Source organism: Sorghum bicolor, chromosome 4 (genome assembly GCF_000003195.3).
Source record: "Sorghum bicolor cultivar BTx623 chromosome 4, Sorghum_bicolor_NCBIv3, whole genome shotgun sequence".
NCBI classification, from domain to species: domain Eukaryota; kingdom Viridiplantae; phylum Streptophyta; class Magnoliopsida; order Poales; family Poaceae; genus Sorghum; species Sorghum bicolor.
In genome coordinates this window covers 58,237,734-58,257,921 of record NC_012873.2, presented here as the reverse complement: position 1 = coordinate 58,257,921, position 20,188 = coordinate 58,237,734, and the positions used below count along the sequence as shown (strand labels likewise).

Below are 20,188 nucleotides of genomic sequence, written 5' to 3'. Positions count from 1 at the left end.
TCACTAAAGGAACCAAACAGGCTCTAAGACGACTAAGACAAAAATGCTACGATACTTGTTAAACTTTAACACCCTCGACCAAACACCCCCTCATATGCTCGAGCTAATAAGCCGTGGTAAGTTTGTGAAGGCCCCAATCTCATCTCCGTAAAATGTGGCACAACTCTTGCCAATTTTGTTTTAGTATAATTAACTAGATTGGATAGTTAGGAATTTTAATATAAAAATATTTTTGTTCTAAATTTAATTGATGCATGCATAATCTATTAGATATGGTAAATCTTTTTAAAGAAGACATGGTAACATGTTTTGATTAGTATAATTTGGATTTGGTCTAATGTACGTGAAATAAATTGGACTTGGCCTAACATGCATGGGATAATTTAGTTGGCGCAATTTGATGATCTACCTATTGTCAATATTCCAGTTCCCACCTGATGCTGTGTCCCGGATGCACGGATGGAAAGGCTGCGCATGAAAGTAATGACTGCTCCCCTGCCTGGTTGCGTTTCTCCCTTCATGAGGGGATTTGATAAAAAAACGGCTTAGGCTTGAAGTATTACCTCCTAGTATTAGAACTTAGAAGTAAAGAAAGTTCCATAGAATTGCTAAAAAAAATACAGCAGTTTTAGGTTAAAAAAAACAACCACTCATGGCAGCGCTTCTGGAAGTCTGGATGCACAAAAATAGGCATGTGTCTCCGTTGCGATATTTCTGTTCGTTCTCCTGCTTATTATTGGATATACTATGCCATGGTCTGTTCTTTCTCAATCGATCATGCTACCATTGCAATATTTCTGCCTACTTTGCAATATCGGTGCTAAGCTTGCGTCACATTGCCTTTTTGGCCTTGTTTAGTTCCAAATTGTTTTGCAAAATAGAAATCTATTATTGGACAATATTTCTTCAATAAAAATAAAAGTAATACAATGTTTATTTTGCAAGAAAAAAAACTGGAACTAAACAAGGCTTAAACAGCCTTTATATGGATGTGGGCTTTGTTTAGTTCCAAAATTTTGGCAAAATAATTACTGTAGCACTTTCTTTTGTATTTGGCAAATATTGTCTAATTATGGACTAACTAGACTCAAAAGATTCGTCTCGCTAATTACATACGAATTGTGTAGTTAGTTATTATTTTTATCTATATTTAATGCTCTATACATGTACTACAAGATTCGTTGTGACGAGAAATTTAAAAAAAATTGCAAATTTCTTAGGAACTAATCAAGGCCCTGATCTGAAAAAGCAACGAAAGTACTAGCGTTTGGTTGTCCGTGACTTCGGCCGCCTCCAAGTCACAACTCCCAAGCATTTCTCAGAGTCAAGTGTCCAGCTGCGTACTTCATCGCCTCCTGCCGTGGATGGGGAAACCGTCCCATTTTTTAATCCTCTCTCATCTAGATATTTTCCTTCTCGACAGGGCCTCGCTGCGCTATGGGACATAGAGAAATGCCATGAACATGCATGCGCCTGTCGCGGCACTAATACGACATTCACAGCGAGTTTAACATATACATATAAAACTCATGGTTGCTGTATGCTGGTTGGTTTGGCCGCTGGGAAAGGGACTCCCTGCCAGTTTTTACAAGGAGCAAGGTAACACAAGAAAGGCTTCCAGTTGGAAAAACATGGGGGGGGGAAGCTACTCTGAATTTTCCTCTTTTATGGTTTCAAAGTGAAAAAAAAAATGATTGTACCTAAGAGCTGAAAGCGGTAACAAAAAAAAAAAAACTAATGGATTTACAACTGTAGATTCTCCATCAGCTGTTATCCTAACCAGGTCCCATATTGTACTTTCTGGTTGGCATTAGGCAAGTGGTTCACTTTTTGTATTGCGTTGTGTCGTTATATACCACCAAAACGTGAGGAAAAGAAGGGTTCTGGTGGTCACAGCTGACGACACAAATTATGGGAGGCACTTCAGAGTCCCCGGACAAGTGTTAGCTGTCGTGGATTGTTTTATTTGTTTGTTTATTCTCTGTTCATTTCTCTGAAAGGTCGTCACCGGTGTGGAATATTCTTCACTCAAGTGAATACGTTCTGTAGTTTCATTTCGAGGGACAGATTCCCCTGTTGGTGCCGTATTTTGGACGGCCATCCGTGTCTGCACGCACCCTGTCGGCGTATCTTTGCTCTAAATCAAACATTTATAATTTAACCGCTAATTTCAAAAGATTTGCACTCCATTTGTTCTAAATCGTAAGACGTTATAAATTAACGTTTTATAATTTGGAAAATATGGTACTGAGTCAAGCTTTTTTGGAGCCCTTCCTTTCAAACCAAACTATGGTCTGATGATCTGATAAGCCTTGCTTCGAAGCAGACAAACGGCCCCAAAATGCACTGCACTTGTACGCGAAGGTGTCCGGTCACGCTAGCATATGTGATATGTCTTTTCCGAGTCTAGTGGCTCATGCAAGCAGACGCGTTTCGAACTGTTGCACGAGCAGTAGTCTTTCAGCTCTACTGCTGCCTATGCCTGCCAGGCGTCGCGCCTGCCGTCCTCACTGTCCTGGACGCGTGCCGAGACGCGGCCCGCCGGCGCACCACGTTGGCGAAGCCGCGCCGGGCGGCATGAGCACAGGGCAAGGCATGTGGCGTGGCGTGGCGTCCAACTTGGCGCGCTGCCACGTCTGCTCTCGAATGCATCCCCATCCCCGCCCGGCGGCGGTAAACGTTGGGTTCCGGGCTGCACGCGTCGTATCCGCCGTCTCCGATGGGCCGAGATCCAGCGTGCTCGGCGGCCCCGAAACTCGCGGCCTGGCCCGGCAAATCCCCCGGGCCTGCACTGCAGTGCGCAGTGGCCGGCTCAAACATCCAGAGCCCACCACGCCAAGCTGCCTCGGCGCGCCGAATTTCGGGGGGCGTCGCTATAACTACCGGAGCCTGCGCGCCTTGCAGCCACAGTTCGGGGATAATCCAAATCCACGCCACCAGCCAGCAGCCATGGCACCACCCATCTCCTCCCTGTCGTCTCTCGTGGCGTCCAGCCAAATCCCGACGCCGCTGCTCCCGAGGCCCAGCAGCAGAGCGCTCGCCGTCGCGCCCTGCAGCTCCGCGTCCTCCGCCTCCTCCTCCTCGGCGTCGCCGTCCACTTCCTCGGCTCCTCCTCGCCACGCCGCCGCGGGCAGGAGAGGGCTGCTGGCGCTGGGCGCGGGGTTCCTGGCCTCGGCCGCGCTGCTGATCCCGGCGGGGGACGCCGGCGCCACGCGCGTCGAGTACTACGCGACGGTCGGGGACAAGCTGTGCGACCTGAGCCTCGTCAAGTCCGGCCTCGCGTACTGCGACGTCGAGGTTGGCACCGGTGTCCAGCCCCCGCGCGGCGAGCTCATCAATGTCAGTACCGAAACAACGGTTTCTTGCATGCCCTGCCATTTCCTTTGATTCAACTTGCTCTGTACCGTGGACAGGACCAATTTCCCTTGTGTATATATGAGTAATATATATGCCATCCTGTTTTAGATTCTGTGTTGCTTGCTTCGGATCCTAATCCGTTCTCTCTTGACGGTCGTCAGGTGCACTACACTGCAAGATTTCCTGACGGCACACTGTTCGACAGCAGCTACAAGCGCGGCAGGCCACTGACAATGCGCATAGGCGCAGGCAAGGTGTGCATGCAGCATCTGTTGCTCACTGAAAACGACCCTCATTTTTTCATGCCACTAGATGATCGTTTGTTTCTTTCGCGTTTTCCGTTTGCAGATCCTCCGAGGGCTTGAACAGGGGATCAGTGGCGGCGGCGGTGTGCCACCCATGCTTGTTGGTAGGGGCAGAACTCAGCAGCTAGTTGTGCATTAGATGATTAGAGGCTTTGCTTTGGCATGCTGTTTCGTGACTCCGTTGCAAACCTGCTTCAGGTGGAAAGCGCAAGCTGATGATACCTGCGTCACTGGGGTACGGGCCTGAACCAGCAGGCTGCTTCTCAGGTCAATTTCTCACCCTTTTCTTGGAAAATAATAACAGTGAAAGTTTCTGTAGCAATAGCAATTGACTGCACCATAGATAAGCATTTTCAGAATTGCTGTAACTCTAGCATTATCAGCAAACTGAACACGTGTTCAGAACTTCAGAGTTCAGACCATCTAGTTTTTTTACAGGAGACTGCAACATTCCCGGAAACGCCACACTTCTATATGATCTTTACCTCGTTGGGATTTACAAGTGAGCACTCGATGGCAAAGGAATATTCAGGACCTAGAACAAATAAGGTCTGGTATAGTTCGGTGCACAGCATTCTGAACTCGCCTGATGATTTTCTGTGAATCACGTTGGCAAATTGGCATTCTTCTTCTCAGAGTAAACGATCGTTTCTTTCCCATGATTGTTAATCACGTGTCGGGACTTTTACCTTGGCAGATAGCATTTCTTTCCTGGAACACGTGGAGAGTTTCAGGGGCAAGTTTATCCGGCAGAAGATTGGTGGTCAAAGCACCTGCGGTGCCACTTGCAGAAGCTTGTGCATAGGACTACTGTTCATTATACATACTCGATTGGCAGTGCTCCAGGCCTATTTCTGTATTCCATGGATTGCAGAAAAACGGTACGCGGGCGACTTGCATTGAATAAAAGAATGATATAAACCATCGTTATAGCTCATAACATAATAGTGCCATTGTGGAACTTTGTAAAGACCAATCATATTGTTCATTATAGCAGTTTGATACAGCCAAAGCGACCAAGTCATCCGAACTACTACATGCCAAGTGCTACAGTTTTGCACAGGCGATATGGACTTGACTCAGTCAGCAGGACTGGCAAATGGCGTCAAACCCTTCACCGTTTAATCATGCCGCCTAAATCCACCGTTTGGTTTCACATGGTTGGTGAAACACTCACGTTTAGAATATGCAGAGGTCTCGTGCTCGTGTCTGACACACGTGCAGCAGCTTTGACTGTCGCCTGACATAGAAATTCTCCATGCTTATGGGGCAAGGGCAATGCATCCTACCACTCCATAGTTTGGAGGAAATTCTCATATCCCGTTGTTGTTACGAAGCCACCAGAAAATGGAATATACGTGGTCAAGAGAATATCCTTTGTGCTAACTAACAACCCCCCATTTGTGACAATTAAGGGGCATCAATCGGTTCAGACGGTACCCACCTGCTTGCCTGAATTGGGGAGGTTGGTGAAGCAACAAAGGCGAAGCTAACCACTGGCACCATTTCCATGGCTGGCAACCTGCTTGCTGAAAATCCCAGAAGCATCTCGTCAGTTTAAAATGACCGCTCTTTTGTCAAACCCTCAACAGTAGCCAGGCTTCTCGCCTACTCATGTCTTCAGGCGTGGAGTTCTTCAATAACTCGTGGGCTGAAGACGTAAATTCGCAGAAACGAAAGCGCAATGTAGGACCAAGCCGCATTAGCCGTTGTACCAGTGTACCGCCACATCGGTATTGCAAAACTGTTTTGCTTGTTAGATACTGGGGGCTGTTTAGTTGTCGAAATTTTTTTAAAGTGCTACTGTAGCACTTTCGTTTGTATTTGATAATTATTATCCAATTATAAACTAAGCTTTAAAGATTTGTCTCACAAATTATAGACGAACTATACAATTATATTTATTTATTTTATCTATAGTTAATGCTCCATGCATGCGTCCAAAAATTTGATGTGACGAGAAATCTTGAAAAAAATTAGGAAAATTTTGGAAACTAAACAGGGCCCTATCACTGTCACATAACAAGGAAATGCTGGGGCTTGGGTTATAAAAAAGTTTCAGTGTGATTTGGCCTCACCTCTTCTGTTATGGCCAAGAGGGATCAGAGATAGCCAGGCTATGCCATTGGCGGTTCTTGGGAGCTCCAAGAGCTGTTTGGTCCAGCTAAGAAACGCTTTCTCGACAACGGAAGGGCAGAGAGGTTGAACAACAGAGGGTGCACCTATTGGCTATTGCCAACTGCAAAGCACCAAAGAACAGAATAACAGAAACTGATGTCGCTCATCAGAAGTCAGCTGCAGCCTGCAGCAGCGCATGGTTTCAGGCTTTCAGCAATCTACCAATTTCTTTTACTCGCTAAACACCTCCACAGAAATTCGACTAGAACAAATCCTCGCCAACGTAGGAGTAGCAAGTGGCATTGTAAACAAGGAGCGGAGAAACAACCATCCAAAATCGATCCGAAGATGGCTTCAAATCGAATACACCCTGCTTTAAATTTTTCACATAGCTGACGTCAACAATCACATGATATGTTATTTCTATATAAGATAAGAAACATACAAATTCAGTAGAGGTCCCCTCAGGCCTCTCGTGTTCGTTCAAAAAAAAAACAAACAAATAGCACATAAAGTCCAACAAATGTTCAGAGCATACAAAGACAACCCCAAGAACGCAACCTATTTATGTTAGAAAATTTTCTAACATTTAACATGTCAAATTAGTTCATTAAATCCATCATAAAATATGTATACTGTATTTATTTTGTGTATACCATATGTATACATGTTTCTACAAATTTAGTTAAAATTAGAAAAACTATACTTTAAACAAAACTAAAATGGCATGCGTTTTACTACGGAGGCAGCAGGAAACTCTCGTGACTCCTACAGGCTCAGAGTTGAAATTACTAGTTTTTTCCTCCAAATTTCTTGAAAAATTCAGAGTCCCCGGTTCATGAAACGACGGCAGGCACCCTCTTTGTTCCCACGGCACCAACCCGGGAGCCATGCGCAATGCACCAACCAAACCAACAACTCCCATCGCCCTCCCGGTCGTTTATAAAACCGACCGAGCCGCTCCGCACCAGAAGTTGGGAGCACGGCCCACACGAACCAGCAAAGCAAACAACGAGGCCCTTTTCGCCCCTTGCCCCTCGGTTTCGCCGCCGCTCCCCGGTGATCTCCGCGACCGTGACCCGCCGCCGCCGCAGATCTCGCCGAGGAGACAGGGATCGGTTCCGCCGCCCGGGTAACCGGACCTTAAACGAGGCCCTCCGCTCCCTGTCGAGTTCCCGAGTCACTACTCTTCCAGGGTTCGGCATCCTTGGTTCCCCACGTATGTAATCTTCGTGCTTTGCTTAGGTTCTGCAGTGGTATTGCTAATTTTTGATGAGTTAATTAGATTCCGTTGCTGCTATTTTTAAGCTGCTACAGCTGCCACTGTTTGTAGTGGTCATCCTAATGATCCTTTTTTTTAATTTGATTTGATTTGATTTTTATCTCTAGGTTGCTCAATGTTAGGATAAGCAGGCTTTAGTGATTACACTGTCTCTTGCAATACCACTGCATTCAAGTGGGGCTTTAAGCCCTTAGCTGGCTATGTAAGAATTCAACTAATTTTGCTGTATGTATATTGGAACAGATGGCCAGTTCCACAACTCAGCATGTGCTTTCGTCCATCAAATTGCTGCCCACAGGCTGCTTCCATCATGATAGGAGAAATAGCTGCGTGCTTTCTGTCTCAGTAGGGCGTCGCTGCCGCAGTGCCCGCAATTTGGGTTTAGTTTGTGCTTCAAACACCCAATCTTCAGTGATTGAGCCGGTTCAGCTACCGGGGAGCCCTAAAAGTGGAGCAACTCCAAAGAAATCAGGTATGTTCTTAAGGTCAGCTCCACTGAGCAGCGCAGTGGTCACAAAGTTGTTCTATGAAACATTGATTCACTGACATTATAAGATTGTTGGTCATGAGCTTGTAGGTGAAAGCGCACTCATTCTGATACGGCATGGAGAATCGTTGTGGAATGAGAAGAACCTGTTTACTGGATGTGTCGATGTTCCCCTGACCCCTAAGGGTGTTGACGAGGCGATTGAGGCGGGGAAAAGGATATGCAACATCCCGGTTGATGTAATATACACTTCGTCGCTGATTCGGGCTCAGATGACCGCTATGCTTGCCATGATGCAGCATCGCCGTAAGAAGGTTTTAAAATATTTTCCTTTTAAATTTCCAGTATTCATATGTGTGTGTTCATATTTGCAATTAATAAACTTAAGAGGTTATGACATCTGCCGCTGACGATTTTAGGTTCCAATCATTGTGCACAATGAGAGTGAACAAGCTCACAAGTGGAGTCAGATATACAGTGAAGAGACAAAGAAGCAGTCCATTCCTGTCATAACAGCTTGGCAGTTGAATGAACGAATGTAAGAGTTTCCTACAGTCTACAATGATTATCTGGTGCATCGTGGTATTTCTTGTTGAACCTAACATGTAATTCTACCTGGCCATCTAAGGTATGGTGAGCTTCAAGGTCTTAACAAGCAAGAAACCGCTGATCGATTTGGTAAAGAACAAGTTCATGAATGGCGTCGCAGTTATGATATTCCTCCCCCAAATGGAGAGAGCCTTGAGATGTGTGCAGAGAGAGCAGTTGCTTATTTCAAGGACCAAGTAAGGATATTATCAGACACTGATATTTCAGTTTACATGTTGCTTTGTACTCCCTCCATACCTAGATTACCTGACGTCCTAGGCTCAACACCTGTTTTCACAAAAGCTGTCGTTGACGCCCACCTGCTATCTTTAGGACGCGATTGCCCCTGCCCTCCTCTTGCGCTAGCGCGCGTCACGCCCAGCCAACCGCGAGCGACCAGCACGCCACGCCCAGCCAAACACTTGCAACCAGCAAACATGAGCGCCCATCATGCAGGCAAACAATGCCGTGCAAACCAAAACCCCCCCAAAAAATTTGAAGCCACAAGGGGTCGAACACTGCTCTACAGCCTAACACCTCGCTGCACTAACCATCTGAGCTGAGTAGTTTTCTCATATGAAATGCACCCGATACCCTATTTAATAGGGGTAGACAGGGAAAAATACCTCAAATTAATGACTCCTTGGTAAGCACAATCATGTCCTAAACGTCAACTAATCTGGGTATGGAGGGAGTATGCTTACAAAAGTCAGATGTTGCAAGCTTTGGTTTTGAAACTATGGCTAGCCGTCAATTATCTCTACCAACTAATTCTGAATCTGTTTCTGTCGATATCGCCTAATAATACCAAACACAGTCCTGCTTTGCAATTCAGTATTTTTTTTCCCGTGCACTTTGTAACCTTGGTATGTTTCTTGTCTCTACTTCCTTAAGATTATTCCTAAACTTGTGGCTGGAAAGCATGTAATGATTGCTGCCCATGGGAATTCACTTCGTTCGATTATAATGCATTTGGACAAGTTGACTTCTCAAGAGGTATTTTATGTTTGTTTTGTACTTTAGTCACTTTTCACAATTAGTGTTCTTGTATTGAGATTGTTGACAAGTCCTTCATTTCTCAGGTTATCAGCCTTGAGTTGTCTACTGGCATTCCTATGCTGTATATATTTAAGGAAGGGAAATTTATCAGGCGAGGAAGTCCCGCAGGACCTTCTGAAGCAGGTGTCTATGCTTATACCAAGGTAAGAATCTTCTCTGCTTCCCAGTTGGGATGAAACAACATTCAGATTTAATGTGTAATTTTCCAAACAAATTGACATATCTAGGAAGCATCAGTTGCAGTTTTTGAGCTCTTAATATTTAAAGTTAAGACGATTGAATCTATTTGATTTTAATCGTAATTACAAAGCAGCAGTATTGTTGTATTGTCTTATTGTGAATGGTTTGTGGTGCAAACTTTTTAAATGTCTTAAAAGTTTATATCTCCAACTTTTTTTTGGGGTGCAGAATTTGGCTCAGTACAGACAGAAGCTTGATGGCATGTTTCAGTAGTCATCTGTTAGGTAAACATTTGTTATTTCCTTGTATAGTAACTGATTTCTCCAAAGGGATACATTTGTAAAACTAATCATTTACTCTTGATGGTTTGTAGGCTTTTCGTTTGCTTCTACTCATCCGTCGAACATACATTTGGTCCCAAAAGAAGGGGTCAAGCTCCTACTGTTCATCATTTGGAATCTTTGAGACCTACAAGTTTGTAGCAGCTCATTTCTCTCTTCAGAATCCTTCCAGCACCTGGTAGTAAAATAGATGATAATTTAGGCGATGGGCTATAGATACAAATGGGGATAGATTTTGATGTCAGTTGTGTTATCTCTTGGTGTTCCCCATTCGCTGAGATTGAAATATTTGTAATGGCGCAGTAGTGAACACTAATGGTGAACGGCATGAAACGAAATGGTGTTATCGAATGCTTGTTCCCCCATTTCATCAGTTCCTTTTTGCCCCGGTGTGTGATCGGAATGTTGTAGCCTAGCTTGGCAGACATTCGATTGGGATCTTTTTGGCCTGGCCAGCGAGCATCCTGTTGTAGCTGCTCTCTGGTTCTGCGGCATTGTCCATCCATTGTGCCGACAAGCACGAAAGATGCAGAATTCCAGACTCAGCCTCGCACAAATCCAGCGGCGCATGATAAACTGACGCGCAGGCGCAGGTGGCATCAAGGCCGGCAGAAGTCGGTGGTATAAAATTTGTGGCTGCAGGTCAACCACCAACCGTGGTTACTCTCTACCATCAAACCCTGCCAAATTGGATTCCTATCCTGCAGCTGGAGATCATAAGCCCGTACCCGTTGGTTTGACTTGAAGTACAGTCATTTATCATTCATTCACTGCCAAAGTGCCAAATATCGACTCACAGCATGCATATTCTTCCATCACTCCATGTAATAATTCATGGTAGAGCAAACACGCATCATGCTGATCACTCCTGACATTGGTGCTAATATCATTGAACCCAAGAAGACATTGGCAGAGCGAGAGGAGGGCATCCTAGGCGGTGTGAGTGAGTGACCCAGCGTCTAAACACACCCAGTTTGCTAACAGCAGAAACAAGTGTTCTGGTAGACATGACAGCATCAACGGGACGGCTCACGGCTCCAGGAGGAAAGCAGCAGCAACAGCCAACAGCAAAGCACTCCTGAATTGGAGGCAAGGGAGCCCATTTCCATTTGAAGGCAGCACAACACAATTCCCTCGCCGCCACCCGTTTTGACCCCCCCGCATTTACCCCACCACTCCTCGTTTCGCTCTGGCTTTGCCGGGGGAAAAGAAAACAACCGCCTCGCTCGCGCCCCCGCTGCCCCTACGACCACGACGGCCTCCTCCGGATGAGGGTCGGGTCCTGCCGCGTCTTTTACCGTCAGCTGGATGTCAAATCACAACGCGCCCTGTGACATCCCCAAGCCGGCCTCCGTCGACGAGTTCCTCGTCAAGAATGGCAAGAAGAAGAAGGTACCCCGTTCCGCCCCATCCATGCATTCCGGCCATTTTCCCTCCCCGGAAGCGTGCGTGCGTGCAATGTGGCTGATGAGGCTTGTTTGCTCCCGCAGTCCTTCATGTCGGGCCTCTTCCGCAAGAAAGGGAGGGGCATGGACAAGAAGCTGCTCTCGCGGCGGGACATCGTCTTCGGTGAGTGCGCGTTCTTGCGTGCGTGCCGGCGGATGCTCGCGGCAGGTCCGAGTCCGAGCGCTCGCCGGCGGTTGGATTTATTGCCGATGCATGGTTTCACGTTGTTTTCCTCAGATTTGGAGGGCAAAAGCGGCGACAGGATGGACCTCTTGGAGGCGTCCCCCGCTGTCCGCAAGAGCTTCTCAGGTAACGCCAGTCGCCAGCCCGATCATGCGAGCGAGGATACTGATACAGTGACAATGCGCCACGTTGGCTGTGTGATCTGCTGCCGAGAATGTGCTCTGCTCTGCCTGACGGCTCGCTGGGCTTTGTGTTTCAGATCGGCACTGCACGACGCGGATCGAAAACCTGACTCTGAGCTGCCTGGATTCTCCCATTAGACCCAACGTCGACACCCGGGAGTACCGGTAACAGCAAACTTTGCCATTTGGATTGGAGTTTGACGCTAATTAATTTCTCCTGCTTCTGCAAACATCAAGCTCATTGCTTGATGACCTGTTTTTGGCTGTTTCCTCTCTAGCTAGTACAGTGCTGTTCGTTTACGAGCGTCCCTTTTGCCTTATCTGTTGAATATAAACTTGAAGCTGGACCGTGTTTGACGATCTTGCAGGGTGTTTGTAGGCACATGGAATGTGGGAGGGAAGCCTCCTGACAGCAGCATTAACCTTGAAGAGTTTCTGCAGATTGAAGGACTGCCCGATATATACGTCTTGGGGTACAGATTTATTTTCCCAATTTCGTTCGTTTTGCCAAGTTTTTATGCATCCTGCGTCATCATCGCACTCTAATGCATTTGGACGTTCGCAAAGGTTTCAGGAGATCGTGCCTCTGAACGCGGGCAACGTTCTGGTCGTGGAGGACAACGAGCCGGCGGGCAAGTGGATGGAGCTCATCTACCAGGCCCTGAACAAGCCGCCGGCCCAGGACGGGCAGTCCTCCGGCGACGAGCTCTCGCCGCCGGAGTCCACCACCTCCCACTACGCCCAGCCGTCCCAGGTCCGCGTAGGCGGCCGCGACCCCAGCAGCACCGCCATCCCCAAGTCCTCCAGCGGCGGCCAGCTCTTCGCGCAGAATAATAAGCCGCCGCCGCTCAAGGTTGTCAACAAGAGCTACCGCGTCGACAACGCGCTGGTCAAGACGTGCACCTGCATGTCCGACCCGTCCACCATGCAGCGCCGGGCACGGGAGATGCGCGAGTTCCTCTACCGCGTCGAGGCCGCCGCAGCCTCGCCGAACCGCGGCGCCGTCGACGACGACGACGCGCTGCCTTCCATCGAAGGCAGCGACCAGAGGGGCGCCGGCATGAACTATTGCCTCATCGCGAGGAAGCAGATGGTCGGGATCTTCCTGTCGGTGTGGGTGCGGCGGGAGCTCGTGCAGTACGTCGGCCACCTCCGGGTCGACTGCGTCGGCCGGGGCATCATGGGCCGCCTCGGGAACAAGGTCCGCAAGCGTCTCCTCTCGATCGATCGCGTTGCAAAGTGCATGCCGAATCTTAGGATCAATCGAGCGCCTGACTCTGAAATCACCAGGGATGCATCGCCATGAGCATGACGCTGCACCACACGAGCATCTGCTTCGTGTGCTGCCACCTGGCGTCCGGCGAGAAGGAAGGCGACGAGGTGCGGAGGAACTCCGACGTCGCCGAGATCCTCAAGAACGCGCAGTTCCAGCGCATCTGCAAGGTGCCCGGCCAGCGCGTTCCTGAGAAGATCATTGACCACGAGTAAGCAAGCGTCCACTGAAAATAAATAAAAAACATGGCAGGGCAGATCATTCTTTTCTACACCCCCTGCCGCTTACTTACGCCTCTGAATCAATGTCCATGCAACGCAGCCGGATCATATGGCTTGGGGATTTGAATTACCGAGTCTCGTTGAGCTACGAGGAAACTAAGGCGCTGCTGGAGGAGAATGAGTGGGACATCTTATTGGAGAAAGATCAGGTATCATATCAACTACTCTCCATATCTTATATATATATATATATATAAAAATCTCCATATGAACAGGATTTTTCAGATATGCTACAGTGTTACTACAGAGAAACGCAGTAAAATTTACCGTGGTTATCACTCAGAAAACCTGATGCTGACAATATCGTTCATTGACAGCTCGCGATGGAGAGACAAGCCGGGAGAGTGTTCAAAGGGTGGAAGGAGGGCAAGATCTACTTCGCCCCTACATACAAGTACAAGCAGAACTCCGACTCATATGTATGGGAGACCGCGAAATCGAAGAAGAAACGGCGAACGCCAGCATGGTACAGAACAAATACAGCATTGGGTTGAAGATTCAGACATGCCAAAGCTTTGAGGCTTCCTGAGGCAGACTGATATTTCTGAATGTTCCATGTTGATGATGCAGGTGTGACCGGATACTGTGGCACGGCCAGGGCATCGAGCAGCTGCAGTACATCAGGGGCGAGTTCAGGCTCTCCGATCACAGGCCTGTCTGCAGCGTGTTCGTTGTCGAAGCCGATGTAGATAGTGGGAGCAAGATCAGAAAGGGCTACTCAACTCTGGACGCTAGGATCCATTGCGACTCCTCCGCGATACCCAAGAGACACAGCTTCTATGATGACTTCTGAAATTTTGACTTGTGATGATAGCTTTTGTTTATAATATAGCAGCTTACAAAGATCAGAAACGTTTGTAGCGAAAAGGCTGAAGTTTTTCAAGCCTAACACTTGTCTTGTACCAAGTGGTATACTAACTGAAAGTCAATGGTGGTTACTGAACAGAATACAAGTGAACAATGGTATTTCACCCAACAGCTGCTGGTGAAAAGCGCTTGCGGTTTTGCTATCGAGCATATAACATGCCTGCCAGATACAATAGTATTTTTTCCCCAGTAAATACAAGGGCATAGCAGAAACTGAACACCGGATCACATTCTGTCATGAAAATTGAAAAGTGAGGGTAACATTATGGTATTAGTTCTTTACCATAATGGGTTCCTCAATTGTGAGGACAGAGAAATAGGTGCCTGACTACAAAACAAGTCAGGCATGACGATTTGCCGTGTTAAAAGAGTTTCTCATCGCCTTTCGTGTTCATCTTTTAGTGAACTGTGGTAGAGATTCTATCAATTTTTAGAGTTTTTGTTTCATGGTGATACTCAGAGATCAGATTAAACGCCACTTTTATCTGCTGGGGCATTAGCTTCTCCTGGCAAGTTTTTCTGCTCAACTGTGCTTGATTCAGTCCGTGTTTGTTCCTCCTTTTCAGATTCGGTATCCGATTCTTCACTCTTTTCAGGAGCAGTCTCCAGGTTTTCCCTCTTTCCAGATCCAGCCTCCTCGGTCTTCACACCCGAGATGCTTTCTAGGGCCTTTTGGCTGCTCATCAGATATGGCTCAGAAGCTAGAGCTGAATTCTCAGGGCTCCAGAATAATGGCATCTTCTTGTCATCTTCTCTCATCCTAACAGCATAATCATTTATATTGAAAGTAGCTGGGTTCTTGCCACCAAATGCACATTCTAACTCATCCATGTTGAAAAGGTCTTCCATGATCTTCATGGTGTCAGGTCTGTCTGAGTATACAAACTTTACCTTGTTTCTGGTCTTCTTCTCAAGAAGGGGGCTTGCCATCTACATTCAGATCTAGATTTTAGTTCTTGAAATGTATGATGAATTTATTATTAACTGAAAGTAACATCAGGTGTTTAATTTCCTTGATACATATGAAGCTGATACTTATGTACAGCAAAACTACAAGGCAATATCTGGCTGGCTGCTGCTGTTCTGCTTCAGTTACTCTCTAGTGTTTCATTATGGCTGGCTGCTGCTGCAGAGATGCAAGCGTGCCACGAACAACCCACAAAATTAAGCCTATTCGCGGGTTCGCGGGCTATCCCACTTGCATCCCTAGCTGCAGTAGCAAGCTCAGTGGAACACACCGAATAAGTACATAAACAAATATGCTTTACTCCAATATCAAGATGGAAATTTAAAAATGTTACACCAATCTTTTACTGGAGTCTACATGTAGGAAGGTGAATGAAATTGGTCAGGACATGATGTATTCATGGAACATGTCATCCTACATATCTGATGAAATAAATAAGAAGCTCAAAGATTGTAAAGACATACCTTCCAGAAAGGCTCAAAAAACCTTGGAGCATTGTAAAGAATTGCCACACCCAATCTTTCAGGATAATGGCCTTGTAGGACATCTGCCGTCATCTTTGTCACCTGAATTGACAAGTTACCTAAGTTGAAACCAGCAAAATCAATGAGCCAAACCATCTGATCCTGACCATGTGGCAGATTTAGAATTGCATTCTCCATACAGTACACCAAGTACTTGACTTGCCCATTGGGATTCTTTGTATTCTGAAAATAAAATAGCAACTCAGAATGATTGAATTAGACATGTGTTTATATGCATATAAATATGTGCATTCAACAGTGAAAATGGTAGGGAAAGAAAGGTGTTGTGGGGAACTCCCCACATTCACGTCTGAAAAAAAAGAAAAGATAGGTGAAAAAAGGGGACAGAAGAGCATTATCAAACCTGGCATCCAGGTCTCATGACAAGTATACTCCGCCCAATCTTGTCAAAGTAATCAGTTCGGTAAGTTTTTCCCGTCACCGCTTCATCAGATATGTCATCCTACATAAAGAAATGCAAAATAAGATTTTCTGCCAGATAAGAATCCATCAAATCAGATGTCATAATCCACCAAATTTTCACTGTGCTGGCATAAGCCTAATCGCACGAGTACCATTGTCACGTCCTTCAAAGCAATATGACTTAGAAAAAAATCTCACCCAACGGATTTCATCTGGCTTATATTCTGAACGCCATTTTAAGGTTTTCTTCAGCATTCTAGTAGCCTTCTTTACGTCCCAGTTCCTTGCTATCAGGTACCTTGCAATTGAAGCGTCTGAGCAATATAGAGCTGATTTTCCGGATAGTTGTCCTAGGTCAGTTCTAACTTTACCAATCTGACACGAAAGAAAAAGAAAAATAAGAACACACACTGTATGAGTTCTATATGAGGTAATGGTAACAATTGGATATTTGGGTGCCTAACTGGAAAAGAAAAAGGAAAGGAGACAAACAAGTTTAAGTTGCATTTTATATCTAGAGCTCTTCCACTTAGTACCAAGCATACAAAATATTGAATCCTGGTGATATGAAATCACCTTGGACAGCTGCTCCTCATAAAATGCCGCTTCTTTCCCATGGCCATTGGTTGTACCACTCACTGAACTCATAGTTCTCTTTCACTATTTCCTACCAGAATAAAATCAAAAGGCTTTGTAAGAACTTCAGTTTAAGTTACATAAAGGAGAATAACTATATCTGATCAGGCGAGGGAGAAAAAACAGCAGGACATGCAAAGTAAAAACAGAATTTCAGCAGACATGCACAGCAAAAGTGCTGATGGTAAAATCATTCACAACTTACGATTGTACAATTCTGCTAGCATTTGAACTAGATACTGAGCTCATGGAATCAAGCACAGTTAAGCACATACAGACTGTCTAGACAGTAAAGATAACATATCATGTTCAGAAGAAAACTAAGGGTGTGTTTGGTTCCCTGGTCTAGGCCTTAGCCAGGCTTCCATAATACAACTTGGACTTGTTCGGTTCCCTGTTTGGCTTGGTAGCCAGGCTACCATAAGCCCATTCCGTACGAATTGAGTAGCTTGCTGGAAATGCCCGATTTGGGCGTTCTCGCGGAGCCTGGCTTGGCCAGGGGCGACCAGGCGAGTGATAGTTCCCGTCACCTTCGGTCGGCAAGCCTGGCTCCTCCTGAAGACCTGGCCGGCGAGCCTCCTCCTCCTCCACCCCACCGCTCGGTGAGCCCTCCTCCTCCTCCACCCCACCGCCCGGCGAGCCCTTCTCCTCCTCCTCACCCCATCGCACCGAGCGGCGAGTTCCAGATCTAGCCCGCGCCTAGGACTCCGACGGCAGCGCCTGGAGCAAGGTGGGCGGCGTGGTGTCCCTCCCCATCTGCCCCGCCTCCCGGAGCCCGCCCCTGCCCTCCTCCTCCGCCGGCGGCTCGCCATCCTTCAACAACTCATGCCCGTCCTACTTCTGCTTCATCCATGAGGACCTCCGCCCATGGCGCGCCGCGGGCGGTATCACGCGCGCCATGCTCGACCGCGCCCACCTCACTGCCACCTTCCGCTTCGTCGTGCTCGAGGGTCGCGCCTACGTCCATCGGTTGCGCCCAGCGTTCCAGAACCGAAGCCGTGACTGGTCCGTCGTCCGCGCCCGCCTCTACCGCGGCAAGTACACCGAGTGCGCTCATCGTCTTCCTGGAGACACGACGGTGAGAGCACCTGGAGCAAGGTGGGCGCCATGGCTAGGGTCCTCGAGCGGGAGCCATGGCCAGGGTCGTCTTCCCGAGCCGCGACGGTGAGTGCTCACAAACTGTTCGATGTAATGCCTCAAAGAGGTAAAGCTACTGGAACAAGGAAGAGGTGACTGTATTCAAGCTGACCAGACAACCAAACATGATCAAAGCAATCCAGGCTTAGCTAAGGCAAGTGAACCAAACAAGTGCCTCTTGCATTGGGAGAGCCAGGCTTGGGGTACCCTGGCTTAGTTGGCTAGCCAGGCCAAGTCGAAAACGTGAACCAAACACACCCTAAAAACCCTCACAGAGCCCACATGCAGTGTCAGAACACATCTAGAGGTAAACTAAAGCAACTTTACAGAGCCCATGCTAGAGTGCAATGCACAGACAATGAAAATTAATAGTTGACATGCTAAAAACGTGTGTATGAATAAACCTATATGGATAATGGAGAATTATCATATTTGTGTGCATAAACATACCCACTCCCACGTATAAAGAACCAAATTCTGTATATAGTCAACATAGAGCGCCTTTTCTGTCTTTGACATACAACTGCTAGTAGTAGTGCAATAAAACACTACCAACTACGGCAATATTAATGGACAGCAGGACAGGGCAGGCAGAAACGAAACCATCATAATGCCGCAATCTATGATATCAAGGATATCGAGTTTTCCCCCCGAGTCCTGACTTTGCATAACCAGCTAAAGAAACAGACAACAAAGACACAGCCAAACCGGCAAACAAAATTTCAGATAAATCACGTCAATAACACATTCACAAATCCACAGCCCTCATCATCAGGAACCACCCAGATTCCCCGGGAACCATGTACTACCTCCCAATTTGATTTCAGTAAACGAGCAGAGCCCAGAATAGCAAAATCCCAGTTCAAGCACGGCACACCTCTGCGCCACCTCTACGGGTCAACGGGGCCGCTCTCCTGGCTGAAATATGAAATCCAACTACTCCACGAAATGGCCATATGTCACCACAAGACGCAACGGATATCCTACTCCATCAGACACAGACACAGACACAGTGCACGCTGCGAGACCCCTAGCCTGCGATTGCCTCGTCCAAGCTAACGACCACATGGAGCAAAACCTCCTCCACATATCGCGTGATAGAGGGTTCCTTGCACGATCACCAGATCGCTAGGAACAACAGCAGCAAGCAAGCAATCTTCCGTACAAAAAGGCGCTCGAAAAGTCTAATCCCCCTCAATAAGTTAGAGCAGCATAGAGCAAGACTGCAAGAGTTGAGGACGAGAGCTCTCGGCGCACGCTCACCTCAGCGAGCCGCTCGAGTGGAGGAAGCCGGCGAGGGCGAGGCAGGATGCGCGAAACGTCCCCGTCCGGCCGTCCCCCTCCTCCTCCTCCTCCTACCCTCTCCTTCTGCTCGCGAAGAAGCGAAGACGGGTGGGGATGGGGACTGCCCATGCCTGGGGAGGAAAATCCTATGCAATGGGACGGGAGGTGGGGGGGCGGTCGCATCGCATCGGACGGCTCCCGTCGGTTGTGGCTCTCACGTGGCGTATTTGGACGGCCGGGACGGACCCACGCCCGCGTACTTGCCGGCGCATACGACAGAGTGGGGTCGTCGCGACTCGCCGGGCGCTGAGCTGTGTGCAGCGCTGGCCCTCCGGTTGGTGTTGCTGCGATCCGGATCACAGGATGAGGACATGTGCTCGGCGTGGAAATAGTTTTTGCTGCCGGATCAGATCGGTTTCACGCCGTGACTGTGATCTCGTGTGTTTATATATATATATTAGGCCTCGTTTAGTTGCTCCGTAAAGTTTAACTCATGTTACATTAAATATTTAGACACATGCATGGAATACTAAATATAGAATATTTACGAAATTAAAACCATAGCTCAAGAATAATTTACAAAACGAATTCTAATTAGTATATAATTAGACACTAATTACTAAATAAAACAAAAATGCTACAATATCTGTTAGGCTTTAACACCCAACCAAACACTCTTAAAAAACTTAGGTGCAACCGTGTGTATGTGTTCATGTCTTCGTGAGGGTACTCGCAATGCAGACTCTATCATAGAGTCTAAAGTTATTTATTACCTTGAACAATGTGGACTTAGATTTTAAACAAGACTTGGAGTCTTATTTTTTTCTATCTCTTTCTTCAATAAATAAGCTACCATATCAGCAAAATACTATAAATAATATGTAATTAATTATCTTAGACTCTATAATAAAGTCTTGTATTATGAATTCCCTGACGAGTAGTAGTACGTACTACGCCCGTATTTTTATTGTTGAGGTTGTGGAACTGGAACGTGAAGCGTCTTTTTCCGCGGACGACCTTTTCGGCCATTAATTGTGCTTGGGGATTATACGATGCATGCATGCTTTCGCTCTCGATCATCTGGTGGTAGTAATGATGATGGAGAAGGTGAGGACGGTAGTTGCCTTTTCGTGTTGATTGCTCGTGGTTTTTGTCCGCTTGATTGGATTTGGATGTTGAGAGGACTTTTGCCGGTTCCGGGTGGCCGAATCTTAGCAGCCAAGTTCCCGGAACATAGGGTACGTGATACGGTAACGTGGTACGCGGTA

General features: G+C 47.0%; 4 protein-coding genes across 5 annotated transcripts; 3 read left to right on the top strand and 1 right to left on the bottom strand.

Annotated features, from left to right (window-relative positions):
* Positions 2,896-4,674, top strand: LOC110434943 (photosynthetic NDH subunit of lumenal location 4, chloroplastic-like). The gene is made up of 6 exons (XM_021460010.1): positions 2,896-3,339; positions 3,519-3,611; positions 3,706-3,766; positions 3,861-3,929; positions 4,101-4,211; positions 4,360-4,674. The coding sequence occupies exons 1-5, from the start codon at positions 2,950-2,952 to the stop codon at positions 4,166-4,168; spliced, it is 681 nt and encodes a 226-aa protein (XP_021315685.1). The 5' UTR covers positions 2,896-2,949; the 3' UTR covers positions 4,169-4,211; positions 4,360-4,674.
* On the top strand, positions 6,687-10,090 carry LOC110434942 (2,3-bisphosphoglycerate-dependent phosphoglycerate mutase-like). The gene is made up of 9 exons (XM_021460008.1): positions 6,687-6,999; positions 7,306-7,534; positions 7,640-7,863; positions 7,969-8,087; positions 8,178-8,334; positions 9,032-9,133; positions 9,220-9,339; positions 9,605-9,660; positions 9,750-10,090. The coding sequence occupies exons 2-8, from the start codon at positions 7,306-7,308 to the stop codon at positions 9,647-9,649; spliced, it is 996 nt and encodes a 331-aa protein (XP_021315683.1). The 5' UTR covers positions 6,687-6,999; the 3' UTR covers positions 9,650-9,660; positions 9,750-10,090.
* On the top strand, positions 10,906-14,058 carry LOC8066414 (type I inositol polyphosphate 5-phosphatase 5). Its single transcript, XM_021460006.1, has 10 exons — positions 10,906-11,109; positions 11,208-11,286; positions 11,401-11,472; positions 11,606-11,693; positions 11,897-12,001; positions 12,096-12,729; positions 12,819-13,012; positions 13,123-13,231; positions 13,400-13,548; positions 13,653-14,058. Exons 1-10 carry the CDS (start codon positions 11,026-11,028, stop codon positions 13,873-13,875), a joined length of 1,737 nt encoding a protein of 578 aa, XP_021315681.1. The 5' UTR covers positions 10,906-11,025; the 3' UTR covers positions 13,876-14,058.
* Positions 13,958-19,059, bottom strand: LOC8075696 (random slug protein 5). 2 transcript variants are annotated; one of them, XM_002452496.2, is made up of 6 exons: positions 18,900-19,059; positions 16,440-16,530; positions 16,062-16,238; positions 15,805-15,903; positions 15,381-15,623; positions 13,958-14,879 (listed from the first exon to the last, which is right to left on the bottom strand). In XM_002452496.2, exons 2-6 carry the CDS (start codon positions 16,509-16,511, stop codon positions 14,418-14,420), a joined length of 1,053 nt encoding a protein of 350 aa, XP_002452541.1. In that variant the 5' UTR covers positions 16,512-16,530; positions 18,900-19,059; the 3' UTR covers positions 13,958-14,417. The 2 variants fall into 2 exon arrangements, with proteins under 2 accessions (XP_002452541.1, XP_021315682.1); XM_021460007.1 differs by lacking the exon at positions 16,440-16,530 and having other exon boundaries at positions 18,900-19,047.